This window comes from Triticum urartu, chromosome 5 (assembly GCF_003073215.2).
Source record: "Triticum urartu cultivar G1812 chromosome 5, Tu2.1, whole genome shotgun sequence".
Taxonomy (NCBI): domain Eukaryota; kingdom Viridiplantae; phylum Streptophyta; class Magnoliopsida; order Poales; family Poaceae; genus Triticum; species Triticum urartu.
In genome coordinates, this window is record NC_053026.1 from 294,296,237 (window position 1) to 294,314,291 (window position 18,055).

The window sequence follows — 18,055 nt, forward strand, 5'->3', positions numbered from 1 at the left end:
TATGGACAAATCCTATCCATCTAAAACTCCCATGGTGGTTCGATCTCTAGACGTAGAGAAAGATCCGTTCAGACCAAAGGATGATGGAGAAGAGGTGTTGGGACCTGAAGTTCCATACCTTAGTGCTATTGGAGCGCTTATGTATCTTGCAAATTGCACAAGACCTGATATTGCATTTGCAATGAATCTACTTGCTAGACATAGCGCAGCTCCCACCAAACGTCATTGGTCTGGAGTGAAGAATATCTTTCGATATCTCCAAGGCACAAAGGATCTTGGCCTATTTTTCCAGTTCCTGAAAAATCAGGACTCTGATGTGATTGGATATGCAGATGCCGGCTATTTGTCTGATCCCCATAATGCCAGATCTTAGACCGGCTTCGTGTTCCTACATGGTGGCACTGCTATATCATGGAAGTCTTCGAAACAGACTCTGGTGGCAACATCTACTAATCATTCTGAAATAATTTCATTATTTGAAGCAACATGCGAATGTGTATGGCTTCACAGAATGATAAACCACATACAACAGTCATGTGGAATGGGTTCGATAAAATCACCTACCATTATCTATGAAGATAATGCGGCCTGTGTTGCGCAGATGCAAACAGGATACATCAAGAGTAATATCACCAAGCATATTTCTCCTAAATGGTTTTTCCCTCATAATCTTCAGAAAAGCGGGGAAATAAGCATTCTGCAAGTCAAATCATGCGACAACCTTGCTGATTTATTTACCAAGTCTCTACCAAATTCTACATTCCAGAAATGTGTTCATGGAATTGGTATGCAAAGACTTAGGGACTTGCATGTGTCAGGGGGAGTCTCTTCTTGTGATATGCTCATTTTAATGACATCACATTATGCTATCTTTCTTTGTGAGTATATGTTTCAGGATCTTATCAAAGATTTTATGAAGAACTTTTGAAGGAGAAATTTTTGAGATGATAGAGCTTCCCGGACAATCGTGAAGATGATCTACATGGTCAAGCGTAGATTAGGGAGAGTGTTAAAAGTAATTCTGTAATTAGGGGAAAATCTCCCCTTGCCCAAACCGTCGTTGCGGTTTGTCCCGCAACTGACGTCTCCCTTCGATCTCCTGGAACCGACGCCTCCTCGAGGGATCGTCGTGTCTCTCCGGGTCGTATAAAAGGGGGCATGTAACCATCGATCAAGGATTCAATCACTTTCGATTCAAAACAATTCCATGCTACCCATGCAACAACGTGATCAACATGTACTCCCTCCGTTTTCAAATATAAGTCTTTCTAGAAATTCCAACGGATGACTACATACGAAGCAAAATAAGTGAATCGTCCATTTAAAATGTCTAAAAAGACTTACATTTAGGAACGGAGGGAGTACTACGTAGATACAAACTTGAACATAGCAATAGCTAACATATACTCCCTCCGTTCCTAAATGTCTTTTTAGAGATTTCAAATGGACTGCCACATGCGGATATATATAGACATATTTTAAAATGTAGATTCACTCATTCTGCTTCGTATGTAGTCATTTGTTGAAATATTTAGAAAGATAAATATTAAGGAACGGAGGGAGTATATATTGGGGATAGCAAGTTCCATCATCACATAGATACACCCTAGCTAACATATATAATGGGGATAGCAAGTTCCATCATCACATAGATACACCCGGACACAAAATGTTTATCATCACCTAGATATGATAAGCCTAGACGATAGATAAACTAGATAGATAGATACTTGTGGAGGAGCAGGGATGGATCCAGGATTGAGCCTCGCCCCGGGCCCCAAGCTTGCTACAGTCTCAGCACAGTACTAAACAGCAGCGACGATGCTACAGTATATGAAGAAACTGCTCCTCACGCCCCAGGCCTGGGTCCTGGATCCGCCACTGTGGAGGAGGACAATGTGAGACTTCATCCGTTCTTTGCCGGTAGCTTCCCTTTGGGGTATTTGGAGTGGCAGTTGTTCTGCTGTCGGAGGAACGAATCCTGGCCAGATGTCATGTGGTCTAGGCCTGCTTATTCGCGAGCCGGGTGGCTATCTCCACGGCGCCCGCCTTCTACTTTGCGACGCGATTAGACTCTTCGATGCTGATCTGAAGCGTCTTCGCATTTATGCAACGATGGTGGCGAGCGTCGGTCTCAACCGAAGTGAAGGATTGGCGGATGATGTCGTGGAGGAGGTCGTCTCCGTCCTGGCACAGGTCTACACGACCTGCAACCGGACCAGCTGGAGGCAGCACATGTCACCCTCTGCCTTGCGCACCAAGTGACCCGCACCTCGGACTCAAGCAGTTGCGGTTGCGGGCACGAGCACCCGGCACACCACCTGGGAGGAGCCGGGCCTAGAGATACCGGGCACCACCGGTCGCTCAGGGAGGGCACAAGCCGGTGTGTAGCTACAACCGCCCCTTCAAGCCACGGAGCTCGAGCTCCCGCCCATGTCCATTCACAACCGGCGAAGGGCAATGCAAAGAACGAGATTTTGTCGTCCAGGGCGAAGAAGCTGGATTTCTCCTTGAGGAGCGCCACACAGTAGATTGGATCAACCTCATCACCGGATTCACTGCCAGAGTTGGACATCATGTGGGGAGGGACGGGGAGGGGAGGAGACATGCAGAGAAGCAGAGCGGTCAAGAGTGGATTGTGGACTAGGGTTTGATGGGCTCAGCGTGGACGTTTGGGCTGAGTATACGATGGCCGATTGGGTGACATTTTTTGTCCGGGTAGTGACTGAATCCGTCCGGACATTCATGAGTTTGAGGAGCTCAATTATAGATGCTCTAACTTCCTCATAATATAATTCACCCTTGAGAAACAAGTCAAAATTTCTCAGACAATGTTAGCTTGTAGATGTCCACGCTCCCTCACAGTCACATCTCTTGATTTCACTAGGCTTCCTATTTTTACAGCCTTCACATTCAATTGGGGATCGGATGCACAGTTTTAATCAGGTCATCGCCTTAGGCTTTGTGGTTGGATCTCTTGATAAGTGCCTGGGTGGTGTGGGTCTTGGTTGGCAAGAAGGAAGAGTGTAGCATCTCACATACACTTATTCATTAGAAGTTGACTCCAATCACACCACAATTAAAAAAATACTGTTAATGCATCTCACATACACGCATTCATTAGAAGTTGACCCCAATCACACACTATTAATTCCCCACAAGCCAAACCACTAATTTTCACAACTTAAAAAAAAACAACTAGCCCAAAAAAACAAAACCTGTGCAACCCCAGAAACATAAGCAGCGCAGCAAAGCGTGCACTGCCTTTCTAGTCAAGTATGAACTGCAAAGTGTAGCGTACGAGAAAGCTGGTGAGTTTTATTAGCAAGATGAACAAATTGACAGGAGATAGATACATCATCCCTTCATTCACCAGGGCGAAAAGATCAAGCTTGTCCAGATTCAAATCCTGCTTTACAAACTTCCTCACCAAAGAGCAAAAACAAACCACAAATTGCAGAGAGGACACATCAAATTTCAAGATAGCAAAGACTTGCAATTCCAGTGACAGATGAATAGCAGAAGATATAAATCTTAAGAGAGGAAAACATATACAGGGAACATAGAGTAACTGGTAACAAACAAAAATCAGTTTAAAAAAAACGGGTAACAAGCAAAAATGCCAGTATCCATCATGTCACTCAGAATGCCATATCTCAACAGTGCACGTGTGGGAACATTGGTTCCTTCGACCTCACAGCAGAGGGCTGAAAGGGAGCACCAACTGAACCAGTGCTCAGATTACTAAAATGTTCATCACAGGGACAGATGGAAACTACACAAACCACAAATAAGGAGAGAAAAGTGGAGAAATGGATAGTACCATCCTGTTAACATTTCACAAATTAATAAAGCTTGTAAATTGTTTGGAAACCCAGCATTAAGGATATAGGAACATGAGAAATTAAACTCAATAACAACAGAGAAAATAAGGGAATAAGTTGTGACAAAGAAACAATGTCCTACATTTTGATCCATTAACATATTTTCCATACTATATTTTTGCAGGCAAAAGAATAACTTACAACTCCAACGGAAGGAAACAAGCCACAATTTTTTTTAAAGGAAAACAGTAAAGAGGTGCTAAAGAAAGAGCAAGCAACAAAAAATGTCAGTTTCCATCATGTCCCTCAGAATGCCATATCTCAACAGTGTACATGGATCTATTGGCCCCTTCAACCTCACAGCAGGGTACTGAAGAGGGAGCACCAATTGAACGAGTGCTCAGATTACTAAAATGCTCGTCATAGGGACAGATGGAAACTACATGTCAAGATGCTATTTCTATTTCAATCAAGCTGCACAATTTCAGAGAAACTTTCATACAGCATTAAGGTTAAACCAACATGGGAGATGAAAAGTTTGAGGAAAATAGTAAAAATATATGAGAAAGAAACAATGCTCTATCTCACCAAACATGTTTCGAACCCTTACAGCTAGTTCTTTAACTAACTTCTGAATGTGCACACAACTTTATTTTTATAGAAAAACTAAACGTCGAGTTTAAATATCAGTTGGTTGATGTCATAAGCAACAGCAACTAGTTGGCCAGTCCACACAACCAGTTACTGTCCTTCACCTGATCCACCTGATGCTGCTGCTCTATCTTGAAGAAACATCTGTCTGTCCTCTTTCATCTTATTCACGATCTCGAGTACCTTTGGGTTATGGAAACGGTCCCTAACATACTTCTTTTCCTCTGCCTGTATTTCTTTGATAGCGCTTGGATATGGATTTGGAGGTGGTGGCTTTCCTTCTCTGCGTGCAATTTGTTTCAGTTCCTTGTATGCTAGCTTCTTTGCTTTTTTCTCTGCTCCATACTCCATCTGCCAAAGGATGTTAGTCATGCAAAGAGTTATAACTCTATACCTTGAGATTTGGACAGAGCAGGACCAATAATTGGATTACTGCTCCATCAGAGAAACAAATGATATATTTTAGAAGAGGAAAATTACATCTGCTACAGCCATTGCATCATCTTCATTGACTCCCTGTTCTTTCAACTCTAAGACACGCCAAGCAAAAACTCTTGCTGGCGGTGGATCAAACCCGCTTATCCTGAAAGAATTGGCTAGCTATTAAATTTTGTGTACAGTATGACACAAAAAGTGGGGAAAGACAATATCTGGGAGTGAAACAGAAGGGCAATGTTGACACCATCAACAGTCAGAAAAAGGAGTTGCTAGTCTGTACATGTACAATTGTACCTCCTTCAAACAAAAGCTTTTTTCGACTAATGCATCATTATGTAGTTGTATTAATCAGTTCAAAGGAAAAATAAGGCGAGCATCAAGTATCAAAATAACTACTCCCTCCGTTCAGAAATAGGCGGCGTGGTCTTAGTTCAAATTGCATGGTTTTAGTTCAAATTTGAAATGATTCTCATTAACCTCTCAAAAGGAAATTGTAAACAAAATGGAAGAAAGGCCAAACACATTCACATCCTCAATTCTGGAGCCTTATCAAACTTGTATACTTTACAGTCATGATTGTAATGATAGATATAACAAGAAAATTACTTTATTGCATCATGGTAGAGTGAATCAGGATGCCTTCTGAAGAACCTCTTGACATAGACATCCTCTGGCAGTTCTATCTTCTCGATTTTACCATCAGTTCTAGGGAATGTGACTGGAGGTGCCCTAATAAAAAAGCAACATGTGTTTCAAAGAAAAAACAAGCAACATGAATATAATGTAGAGAGAATTAGCGCATAGAAGAATAGGACAAACATCTTCAGTTCACAAATATTCAAGTTTACAGCAAATGGCAATTAAACCCAATTAGACAAACTTAATGCAGGAACCCTTCAGCCACAAATATCTTCTGCCTTCCCCAGATAGGAGATTTGATCAAGATCATGAAGGAAGAAAACAATACGGCCAAGGAAACCCGTTCACCTAACTATTAAATGGAGCAGTGGAGCACATTGATAAATAACGCCAAGATAAATAAATCATAGACCAAGTGGATGATGTAAACCCCCTATGGCACTGCATAGTGTGATCAGTTCACAAATGTTCCAGATGAAAAGGTAGGGCAGAGTTCGTTCTGTTTCACACAAACCACTCACAGCCAATGATCAACGTAAAAAATGTGGGATATTTGGATCGAGCATAACTGAAATAAGATGACAGATTTAACATTTTGGTGTGGAGTTTGAAGCTTGCCTAGGAAATGTATGCGCGTTTGCCACACAGTGCAAATAAATAAACTGTAAAAAACATGTTAGTCTGGTTGAAAAGCAAAACAGAGCACAGTTCGCTCTAGAAAATGGGGCTACATTGATTTACAATAATTCTGCATTCTTTCATCTAATATAAGTAACCATGAGAATCAAATGATAAAGGAAATGCAATCATCTATATGGATTGTAAGAGCGTAAATCAGAATATCGAGCCACCGACAGATGATGTTGTGGGCAATACCAAATCTAGTTTTACCAACTATACTGATAATCAACCGTATATGGAGGACAAATGCGATGAGTAGATCACCAAGGTTGGATCTCTCATTTCCACACAATTCACCGCACCAACATCAAACGGCCGGAGCAAAAACATAGCGGAAGTGGAGAGGCGGGGCTAGGGATCAAGAGAGTACTGACTGCTCCATGGCCTTGAGCCAGGCAGGGGCGGGCTTGGCCAGCCCCTTCACCAGTTTCCGCGTCTTCGTCAGCAGGTCGCCTCGCATGTACGACATCTCGCCTTCACAGCCGGTGGGCGGTGGCCGCCGCCGCCGCCGCTGCAACCGCGAGTGGGAGGAAATGCCGGCGAGATGGTGGCGGGATCGTTTTCCTTCTCGCCTTCGTGGCTAGGTCAAGAAGACCACCTAAATGGGCCGGGCTGAAGACGAACGGTCCGTTTCCTTCTCACGCGAAAGACGAATGGGCCCAAATGAGCCCAGTCTTATAGTTTATTCTTTCACTGCCCCTCTCTGGCTCTGGAATTTTCTAGAACCCTAGCACGATTCCCAAAACCCAAAGCTCCTCCTCATCCTCTTCCATGGCGCTGGCGTCCGTGCTCCCGCTCCTCCTCGTCCCCCGTCCCATCGTCTCTCCGAGGCCCACTGCAGCGGGCCGCTTCCTCTCCCTCTCCGCTCCCCTGTCCACCGCCGCTCCCGCCCCTGCCCCCGTCGAGCCCCTGAAGGCCGGCGGCCGCCTCGCGCGGCTCCAGCCGCTCCACGCAGCCTCCTGCTGCAACTCCGCCTCCGCAGCAGCATCTGGAGGAGTGGAGGCGGCCCGGGCGAAGGGCTTGCAGCTCGTGGCCTGGTGATTCCGTTGGACCTCTTCTTCATTCCTTGGGAATTTTCCCGCGTGGGTTCTGATGCTTCAGTAGAATACTGACACTGGGTGTGTTGAAATGGCCGCGACAGGTACCTTCTGTCTCTTGACAAGCATCCGGTGGCGACCAAGGCTGTCACTTCTGCTGTGCTGACTCTGGCCGGGGACCTCATCTGCCAGGTTCGTCGATGCCAACGCTATTAGTTGCTGCCTTAGAGTGTGGTATTATGCAATGCAGCATGGGTTCGGTAGTGGTTTGTTGGTTAATTGCCGAGCCATGGTTTCAAGATGCGACCTCTTGTTCAGTTCTGTTTGGAGCTTCTTGTATAGTGAATGATTACCCCACAATTCTTCAGGAACTAGATCAGTCAATGTAATATTGCACACGAAAGAAGAGTCTGAATGTTAAACATGCTGAACGCAATCTTATTGAAATGAATTTAGTCACAAGCAAAATTGTGCGGGTAAAATCAGGGTGGAAGAGTGTATTTATGCATGTACCACCTCGGTCCGGGTTTATTGGGCATCCTCGTATTTTGAGCCAAACTTTGACCATATGTAAAACTAACAAAATACAAATTATGTGATATTAAAAGTATATTGCTTGATTTGTACTTGAAAGAGGTTTCCTATAGTATAATTTTTGTGATATACAATTTACATTTTATTAGTTAAATTTATGGTCAAACTTTAGCCCAGAATAAAGAGGGCCTAATAAACCCGGACGGAGGTAGTCGTAATGTAGTCTGGTAATGGCAAGCCGGAACTATTATTCATTCAAGAATGGACCAGTATCATGATTTTGCCATATGTCTTGTATTGTAAATTATATACATGCTTGCCTTCTATTCCATATATGTCTGCTACTAGTCTACTAGTGAATCATTCACCTTGTAGTTAAGTGCAGATGTAGTTTAGCAGTAAAGAGAAAACCCAAACTTTGTGCTGCGTGATGCATGCTTGTGTAAGTCTGATCGTGCACGAGCACCATCCCTTCTTAGTTTTGATGTGAAATTTACTAGGACGAGCAGACGTGAAATTGACAATCCTTCATCTACTTTTTCTTTTGTTGAAGCTTGTAATTGATAAAGTGCCAGAGCTAGACCTGAAGAGAACATTTGTGTTCACGTTATTGGGACTTGTCCTGGTGGGGCCAACGTTGCATTTCTGGTAATCTTGTCTTGTCTATTCTGCAGAAATTATGGTGATCGGTAGTTAGTGTCTGGTCTTGTTTGATTGATAATATGCCTTCATATGCAGGTACTTGTATTTGAGTAAATTAGTGACGATCAGCGGGACATCTGGTGTCATTTCTCGCCTGTTACTTGACCAGGTTTTCATCATTTCCTTCATATCCTGTTTTGCCTTCTTGAGTTGTTCTTATGTCCATTGCATTCCTGTTTGACATGTTAATTTTTAATTGTCTCCTTGCCCAGTTCGTCTTCTCTCCTGTTTTCATTGGTGTCTTCATGAGCTTACTCGTAACCTTGGAGGGAAAGCCATCTCTTGTAGTGCCAAAGCTTAAGCAGGTGAAAAGGATGTCAACCCTCTCAAAACCCTTCCCTGACACTGTGTATGTGTCATTTACTGATGAAGGACATTTACAACAATTGCAGGAGTGGTTCTCTTCATTGATCGCGAATTGGCAATTGTGGATACCGTTCCAGTTTTTGAATTTCTATTTTGTCCCACAGAAGCTCCAGGTCCAAAAAAGTTGCACATTTCGATAGTCTTCATTACAATGTTCAGTATATGTGAAATGAATTAGCTTAGCTATTTTCTGCCCCTTTATATAGTTTTGGCATGCTCTGAGTATTGCTCTCACCTAACTGCTGCCCTTTTTTTTTTCCAGGTTCTTGCCGCTAATTTTGTAGCCCTTGCATGGAACGTGATTTTGTCATATAAAGCTCATAAGAAGGTTATCGCGGAGTAGTCAAATAGGTAATCTTCAAATCTATATCTGTACATGTAACAGTCCTACCTGTAGTTCTTCAGTCCTCTTGTATAAATTTTGTTATCAACCAGTTTTTCATTTTTTTTATATATACGGAATTTCATCACATAGTAACAAAAGTGCACTTAGTCTGCCTACTATTTCCAGTTAGCATAGCAGCCTTTTATCAATAACTGTGCAACAAGCAAATATTTCCTGAAACAAACTACTTTGACAATAGAAATTAGCCATGGCAGATATGAAATTTCTGTGGTAATTTTCATTGGAGAGACTTCTCCAAGAACATATCTTCGACGGTGTCTTTCCTGATCACTGTATGTGGTGACACTGCAATTCAATGCACTTTTGAGTTGAGGTGGCCATCTGTTATGATATCTAAGACTTTACTGCTTTGTTGTGAGCTAGCCGAGAATTTATTGCATGGGAGTTTCACAGACCCTAGTATGACAGACTTTTTCTTATCGGTTACTTAATCTGTTGGGTCAAGTCAGATGATGCCTCATGTCGATGTGGTTGAAGTAATTGCATTTGTGGTCTTGCGTTACTTGAGTTTTCCTTTTCCCTTTCTTTCCTTTTGACTGGTAATGTGTTGTGCACCAGTCAGTATCTTAGACTTAATTTCTGCCAGCCTTGAAAGCTACCTTGTGGACTTGTTGTAGAATGATTGTGACTTGATCTTCACAAAGTCAGACCTCTCAGCTTCAATAAAACTTTTGCTATTTAACATGACACTGACTGGTGCTAAAGGTGCCTTTTGTTCTTTTGTACCTTGTGGCTGAGCTTAGAGGCAAAACACAAGTGAGTAAATGAAACAGTGCATCTGCTAAAAACACTGTCCTTTTGACTTGTAAGTTTGTCATAGGAGTATGACTCTCATTTTAAGTTGGTAACATTGGTGTGTGGTACTGAACTTATTGTGCAGAGTTTAGATATTTCTGTGCTTGGTGCTCCATCGCTTCTGCGCCGTTGATTAGCTTGTGCTTCTTACCTGGTCTTTTTGCTGACCCCTCACTTGTTGTTTCAGGTGAGAGAGAGTAGACTCTAGGGCGGGGTGCCTAGCCGGTTGCAACATGTGGCGATGTAAGGCTGAAAGAATAAACCTACTATCAGTTATCTTGGCGCCTCGTCTGTGTTATCCGACCGATGAAACACTTGCTAATGCTTAGTATTGTAAATTAGTGTCCATCTTGTCTGTCGAGTGCATCCCGCAATGACGGTTAAGCATGCGTTGTATAATCTGCATAACCGTTTGTGATGGGAGGTTGTTCTTGGTTTCCGCAGAATTACATAGTGTAAAATTCTGGTGTTCCTTGCAAATCAAAACTCAGGCCCCGGGGGTGTTAACTGGCACGGTGGTGTCGCAGTTGATGGCCGATTCGCCGGCGGCCGACGCGGGAGGGTTGGAAAAACTGCGGTGGTTGGGTGTTCCGACGGCGCACGTCGCTTCACGGTGCTTCTTTGTCTCTGCTTCACTGATCCACCTATCCGTCGACTAGGCATGGTCTTGAGTCTGCCCCCACTGTCCGTAGGAACTCCGACCAAGGCTCCTGTGACTGTGAATAGCCGCAGATGGACGGCCTCTCGAACAGCTACCTTTGACTGAATAATTCTGAACCCCAGGTGAAGAAGAAGATGATGAAAAGAAATGACTGGTTAATTGAGTTTTTGACAAGATTTCATTTGATTTGATTGAATTAATACAAGACGTGAGGAAAGGGTGTGTGAGAGGAGAGGTGAGGGCGAAGACGAATGTACAAACACTTGTTCGTATTGTAAAAGGAATCTTAGAGCAACTCCACCCATTCCCCTAAAAACATGATGACTGTAAATTTTAGAAAAAGTTTACTGAAAGCAATTTTTGTTAGATTCCGTAAACTTCTTCCCCTAAAATTTGTGTTTTTTTTAACTTTCCCATTAAACAAGTCTAGGGCCTGCAAGTCAGTGACATAGGCGAGTTACGGAACGATAAGGAGCGGCGAGGCGGTGCGCCAGCGCACCGCGGGCTGAGCGGCGACATATGATGGGGCGGCGCATGACGGTGAGTTACAGCGTGATAGTGCGAGAGCTGCGGTGGTCCGGTGAGCGAGGCGTGAAGTTTCACGCGGTTATCTTGCCGCCAAAAGTTAATGGAAGCAAAGCTTCTTCTAAACTAGAGGAAAATTGAAGTTAAGTTTACACAATTCTGTAAGTTTATTTCAAGTTTATGGGATCTGTTAAGAGATATTTTTTGGCCTAAACTTTCTTTAACGGTAGTTCTTTCACGGATACGGTATCTGTTGGATGCTCTTACAAGTTCCCGATTAACTCTTTCGTGTCCTCAATAGTGTATCCAAGGCACACTTTGTCCTCTTAAAATGCCTAACACGACTTTAGCACCGCCAGTTTGAAGAGCCAGTAGGGCTGTGCACTTGTACTGGGCAGCAAACGGTACGTCCTCTTTATAATCGCAAAGAGCACGGCTTCATAAACATCATTACAGTGGTACTTGAAGCAAACTGTCAGTTAGAAGAACCGCCGGTAGGGCTGTGTACCGGGTAGCAAACTGTGTCTCGGTAATATTTGCAGAGAAGCTAAGTTACTGACGTGGCCGTTGCGCAATGCTCCCGTCATTGGCAAGTGGGACCGAACATAACAGGAACAGGCGGCCGGCCGGCGGCCGGCAGGTTGGTCGTGAGGAAGCACGTGTGTGGGGGTGCCAAAGTCCGACGAAAACAGTTTCCAGTCTTTTTCTCTGACTGTCGATAGTATCACGAGCAGCATAGGCACATGGATGCGAGACGAAATTCCAACTGAGGCCAGCAGAGTCAACCGTGTGGCCGGGCCGGCCGGCGGTCAGCACAGGGCTCAACGCCGACCAGCTCTGCTGCCATGTCTCATGACTGTGTCCAGCATGCACGCACTGTACCTGTACTCTCATCAGAGGCGCAAGCTGTGAGTTACATGAATTTTCTTCTCTATCAATAGAACGCATCTTCTTCTCTTTCCTTTTTTTTTGGTATTGTTTCAGGCCAGACAAGGGGCGGCGACATGAAAGTGACTGTTTCGAGCATAATCGCTAGCCGATTTCACAGGTTATGGTAGATTATTGAAGCCAAGGGCTGATGTACGTACTACGTCTCAGTCGGATTTGGCTTCATCTCGACGTGTCGTAGGGTCTAAGTAGCATTACATGCCCCCCCTGCTTTTATAATTAATGGCTGCTTTGGCGCACTAATCACTCAGCTGGTTAGTTGCGCTGAATGCACTAAGCACCTAACGAAAGACAGTTGATCTTGACCGGACCAGAAGAGAATATGGTTGGTGAAGAAGCGACGGGTTTGGGAGTAGAAAAGAGAGAAGAAAATCCATGTCCTTGATTCTAGAGCAAGAGAATATCTATGATGAAACTGAAACCCGTCCAGAGAGACATAGTACGAGTCAATCATAGATATGTATGAGGAAATCACAACATAAACGGAATAATTAAGCTCAGAGTAACAACAAGACGAACACATATATGGTTGCCAATAATCAAGCTCTAGTCACAACCAGAAGGCATAAGCACCATGCATATGTGTGCAGAGAGGGCATAGCGGGTGGGTTCAGAGAAGATCCCACGACTCTAAGGTCGGGAAACCACAGCTACTGCTGCCGCCGCTAGTGCTGTCCAGCGGGAGCGACCCGTCGGGAGTCGTCGGCGCTGGCATCGCACCCGTCCGCGCGGTGGACGGCCTCGCCCTGCACCCGCCGAGCAGGAACGACGACGTGTCCAGCGTCGGCAGCAGCAGTGCCCCGCCGGCCGACGAAGGCGCTGCGCGGGCGGCGAGCTTGGGGAGGAGGGGCCCCTCCGCCTGCTGCTGGACCGGCGGGAGGAGGAGTTCGTCGGCGCCCGTGACCTGGTGCACCATGCGGCGGAACTCCGCGGGGTCGGCGCTGATGTAGGTCGTGGGCAGCCGCCGCGACGGGCGCGGCCGCCGCCTGGCGACGCGGCGCGCGGGTCTGTGCTGCTGGTGCGCCGCCGGCGCGTGCGCCGCGGCGGGGACGGACGTGAGACCCTCGTAGTCGTAGGGCAACAGGTGGCCGCGTTGGGCCGTGAGGAGCTGCTGCCACGGCGACGCCGAGGGCGAGGATGCGTAGGCGGAGGAGTCCATGTGCTGCATGGCGGTGAGCATCGTGCGTGTGTGATGTGAGAGGTAGCTAGGCTGCGTTTGCTTGCTGTTGCTGCGGCCGTGGCTTGAACTGAGAGGAAGAAGGGTCGCAGGATAGATATAGAGAGAGAGGAAGGATGACGTGGGTGTGGAGGGGCCGACGGGCTCGGTGGTCAGCGAGCGCGCTGACCTGTGGGTCCAGACTGTCAGGTACCGCCCCGGATCTGCGGTTTCTGTCTCTGTATACGTGGCAATGAGAAGGGGAGGCATGGGGTTCTTTACGATGACCGGCGACGCACGAATGCGAATTTGAGTTGATGCCTTGATGGTGTGTTGGGAACAGCTTGGGCGTTCGTTTGCTGACGATAATCTCACTAACAAGATATCCAAAATGAACGAGGTACTACATAGTACAGTACATGATAACGGGATGTTGATATCTTCCCGTTGTTGATCAAGTTTCCATGATAACAAGTGTTGTGTGCACGATACAACAACTTTATCCATCAATTTTCAAAGATTGATTTAGAACGGGAGTGCGGTCCATCCGGCTGCGGTAATACCTAGAGTAATTAACTGCCCTAAAATGTCTTATAGAACATCCCCAATAGAAAGATGCAATTTTAGAGATGTAAAACATACATCTCCAAAAAATGATTTTTGCATCTTCAAAAAGGTGCCAACTCCAACAGATGATACAAAACGAAGATATAAAAGAGCAACTTCAATAAAAGATGCAAATGAAAATGTAAAACTATACTTCAACAACTATTTCATTTGAAAACTATACTTCAAACATAGCAAATTATACTGTTGAGTATCATTGTTATTTAGGAAATATAGGATAGCGTGGGATTTATTCTACCTTGCCTTGTACTCCCTCCATTTTCTTAGTCTGCATATAAGATTTGATCAAAGTCAAATTTTATCAACTTTGACTAAGTTTATAGAACAAATTATCAAGATTCACAACATGAAATCAATATTATTAGATGCATCATGAAATAAATTTTCATACCATAGAGCTTTAATGTTATAGATGTTCATATTTTTTCCAACAAAGTTGGTCAAACTTAATAAAGTTTGACTTTGACCAAATCTTATATGCAAAGTAAAAAGAAACAGAGTAACCTTGTATTCCTATATATATGCCCATGAGGCTCAAACAATACATCCAACAATTCCACCAAATTCATCCATCCCTTCTAACATGGATGTTATTTAGGAAATATAGAATAGTGTAAGATTTATTCCACCTTGCCCTGGACTCCAACATGACCTTGTACTCCTATATATATGTCCATGAGGCTTAAGCAATACATCTGTCAATTTCACCAAATCCATCTATCCCTTCTAACATGGTATCAGTCCCTAAACCGATTCAACCCTAACCGTTGCACTGCATATCGCCCCTGAGGCGGTTGGCTTCTATAACTGCCGCCGAGGGCTGCGCGGCCCATACCTAGGGTTCGTCCGCCGGTCGTGTTAACCAACTGCCCTAGAGAGTCTTTTTCCCGATCTACTGATCCGGGTTTTCTCTCTTTGATCGACGTTTACTTTTTGGTTTTCCGATCTAAGATCGGTTTGCGTCGCCCGCCGCCGCCGTCGACCCCCGCGCACCTCTACTTCGACCCCGGCTCGACCAGCCGGCCTCTCCTCCGACCGGCGGCCACGCGTGCTGAGGCGGCCCATTAGGCCCAGCCACCGTATGCGCGTCAGCCCACCCATCGCCCTGTGCCGACCGTCACCGCCTTGCTCCGACCGGGACTCCTGCATCGCCCCGACCCGGCGGCCTCACACCATGCGACAGCCCATCACAGCTGCCCCACGCGTGCCGGCCGGTCCATCTACGCCAGCCTCGTCCCCAACTGCGTTGGGCCGGCTGCGTCAGTCTCGTCGGCTGCCTCAAGCTTGGGCGCCGCTGCTCCGTTGGTCGCTCGGGCCTAACTGCCCGGGCGCCGACGCTGCTTTGGCAGCCCGGGTGCTAGACTGCTAGTGCTGACGCGCTCGTCCGCACGTCATTCCACACCGTCCGTCGTCAACGGCTTCATCTCGGACTCCGCCACCCCGCCTCCACGGCCCATGGTCCCCGTAGCCGCCCCGAGGTCTTCGCGTCGTCGCGCTGACCCGCCCGTCTGCGTCACCCCTTCGGGTCATAGCGCCGTGACCCGCGGTCCATCGGCGTCCCCGCGCGTCGACCTCTCGTGGTATGCGCCTGAAGGAAATATGCCCTGGAGGCAATACTAAAGTGTTATTTATATTTCCTTATATCATGATAAATGTTTATTATTCATTCTAGAATTGTATTAACCGGAAACTTAGTACATGTGTGAATACATAGACAAACAGAGTGTCCCTAGTATGCCTCTACTAGACTGGCTCGTTAATCAAAGATGGTTAAGTTTCCTAGCCATGGACATGTGTTGTCATTTGATGAACGGGATCACATCATTAGAGAATGATGTGATGGACAAGAACCATCCTTTAGCTTAGCATAATGATCATGTAGTGTTATTGCTATTACTTTCTTCATGACTTATACATGTTCCTCTGACTATGAGATTATGCAACTCCCGAATACCGGAGGAACACCTTGTGTCCTATCAAATGTCACAACGTAACTGGGTGATTATAAAGATGCTCTAAAGGTGTCTCCGATGGTGTTTGTTGAGTTGGCATATATTGAGATTAGGATTAGTCACTCCGTGTATCGGAGAGGTATCTCTGGGCCCTCTCGGTAATGCACATCACTATGAGCCTTGCAAGCAATGTGTCTAATGAGTTAGCCATAGGATGATGCATTACGGAACGAGTAAAGAGACTTGCCGGTGACGAGATTGAACTAGGTATGATGATACCGACGATCGAATCTCGGGCAAGTAACATACCGATGACAAAGGGAACAGCGTATGTTGTTATGCGGTTTGACCAATAAAGATCTTCGTAGAATATGTAGGAGCCAATATGAGCATCTAGGTTCCGCTATTTGTTATTGACCAGAGATGTGTCTCGGTTATGTCTACATAGTTCTCAAACCCGTAGGGTCCGCACGCTTAACGTTCGATGACGATTTGTATTATGAGTTATGTCATTTGATGATCGAAGTTTGTTCGGAGTCTCGGATGAGATCACGGACATGACGAGGAGTCTTGAAATTGTCGAGAGGTGAAGATTCATATATTGGAAGGTTATATTCGGACACCGGAATGGTTTTGAGAAGTATCGGAGTACCGGGGTTACTGACCCCCCGGGAAGTTAATGGGCCACACATGGGCCTTAGTGGAGGAGAGAGGGCCGGCCAGGGAGGTGGCGCGCGCCCCCCTTGCCAATCTGAATTGGACAAGGGGTGGGGGTGGCGCCCCCCTTGCCCTCTCCTACTCCTTCTCTCTTTCTCTCCTTGCTATTCCGAAAAAGGAAAAAGGAGAGGGGAATCCTACTTGAACTAGGGAGTCCTAGTAGGACTCCCCACACCTGGCGCGTCCCCCTTGGGCCGGCCACCTCTCCTCCCCCCTTTATATACATGGGAGGGGGCACCCCAAAGACACACCAAGTCTTCTCTTAGCCGTGTGTGGTGCCCCCCTCCACAATTACACACCTCGTTCATATCGTCGTAGTGCTTAGGCGAAGCTCTGCGCCGGCAACTTCATCATCACCGTCGCCACGCCGTTGTGCTGACGGAACTCTCCCTCATCCTCAACTGGATCAAGAGATCGAGGGACGTCATCGAGCTGAATGTGTGCTGAACGCGGAGGTGCCATACATTCGGTGCTTGGATCGGTTGGATCGCGAAGATGTTCGACTACATCAACCACGTTACTAAACGCTTCCGCTTTCGGTCTACGAGGGTATGTGGACACACTCTCCCCACTCGTTGCTATGCATATCCTAGATAGATCTTGCGTGATCGTAGGTAAATTTTTTGAAATACCGCGTTCCCCAACAGTGGCATCCAAGCCAGGTCTATGCGTAGATGTTATATGCACGAGTAGAACACAATGAGTTGTGGGCGATAATAGTCATAATGCTTACCAGCAACGTCTTACTTTGATTCGGCGGTATTGTTGGATGAAGCGGCCCGGACCGACATTACATGACCGCGTTCATGAGACTGGTTCTACCGACGTGCTTCACACACAAGTGGCTAGCGGGTGTCTGTTTCTCCAACTTTAGTTGAATCGAGTTTGACTACCACTACTGCAGGATGCTGCTAATACTATACCATGATCATAGACCCTTCGACTAAACTGTGTGCGATGAAATAATCGCAAACTGTGGTGTAAAAACCGTCAAAAAAGGTGCAAAACATTTGCGGTGGAGGATGCATCAAACACGGTTCAGATTTTAGTTGTGTGTGTGATGCAGGGCATATGGTTCAGTTTAATTAACCATTTTCGATGAGGAGGAACAAAAGAAACGGGCAGCCAGATGAAGGTGTATGCGATGTACAGCATACGGTTCACTCGGATGAACTGTTTGTGATTAGGCAACACAAAAGAAATAGTTAGCCAGATCACGATGCGTGCAATGTACATCATACAGTTCACTCAGATAAATTGTTTGTGTTGAGACAAGAGAACAGAAACGGTTCAATATAATAAGATGTGTGATACGTGGGAAACAGGTCTGTAATAAAAAATGTGTGTGAATACCGATAATAACATAGACGGATGCTGCTAATAAAACGTGCGTGTT

At 45.7% G+C, this 18,055-nt stretch overlaps 3 protein-coding genes across 4 annotated transcripts; 1 reads left to right on the forward strand and 2 right to left on the reverse strand.

The window, feature by feature from the left end:
* Window positions 1-4,354: 4,354 nt before the first annotated feature.
* LOC125508655 lies at window positions 4,355-6,870 on the reverse strand. The gene is made up of 4 exons (XM_048673417.1): window positions 6,608-6,870; window positions 5,520-5,642; window positions 4,956-5,058; window positions 4,355-4,826 (listed from the first exon to the last, which is right to left on the reverse strand). Exons 1-4 carry the CDS (start codon window positions 6,700-6,702, stop codon window positions 4,566-4,568), a joined length of 582 nt encoding a protein of 193 aa, XP_048529374.1. The 5' UTR covers window positions 6,703-6,870; the 3' UTR covers window positions 4,355-4,565.
* Window positions 6,871-6,937: 67 nt separating this feature from the next.
* LOC125508654 (protein sym-1-like) lies at window positions 6,938-10,534 on the forward strand. Of its 2 annotated transcripts, none has more exons than XM_048673415.1 (8): window positions 6,938-7,270; window positions 7,375-7,462; window positions 8,358-8,452; window positions 8,543-8,615; window positions 8,719-8,811; window positions 8,899-8,985; window positions 9,135-9,225; window positions 10,265-10,534. In XM_048673415.1, exons 1-7 carry the CDS (start codon window positions 7,005-7,007, stop codon window positions 9,213-9,215), a joined length of 783 nt encoding a protein of 260 aa, XP_048529372.1. In that variant the 5' UTR covers window positions 6,938-7,004; the 3' UTR covers window positions 9,216-9,225; window positions 10,265-10,534. The 2 variants fall into 2 exon arrangements, with proteins under 2 accessions (XP_048529372.1, XP_048529373.1); XM_048673416.1 differs by having other exon boundaries at window positions 9,135-9,223; window positions 10,261-10,534.
* A 2,110-nt stretch (window positions 10,535-12,644) lies between these two features.
* LOC125555907 (calmodulin-binding protein 25-like) lies at window positions 12,645-13,510 on the reverse strand. The gene has a single exon (XM_048718709.1). It carries the CDS (start codon window positions 13,385-13,387, stop codon window positions 12,818-12,820), a length of 570 nt encoding a protein of 189 aa, XP_048574666.1. The 5' UTR covers window positions 13,388-13,510; the 3' UTR covers window positions 12,645-12,817.
* Window positions 13,511-18,055: the final 4,545 nt, after the last annotated feature.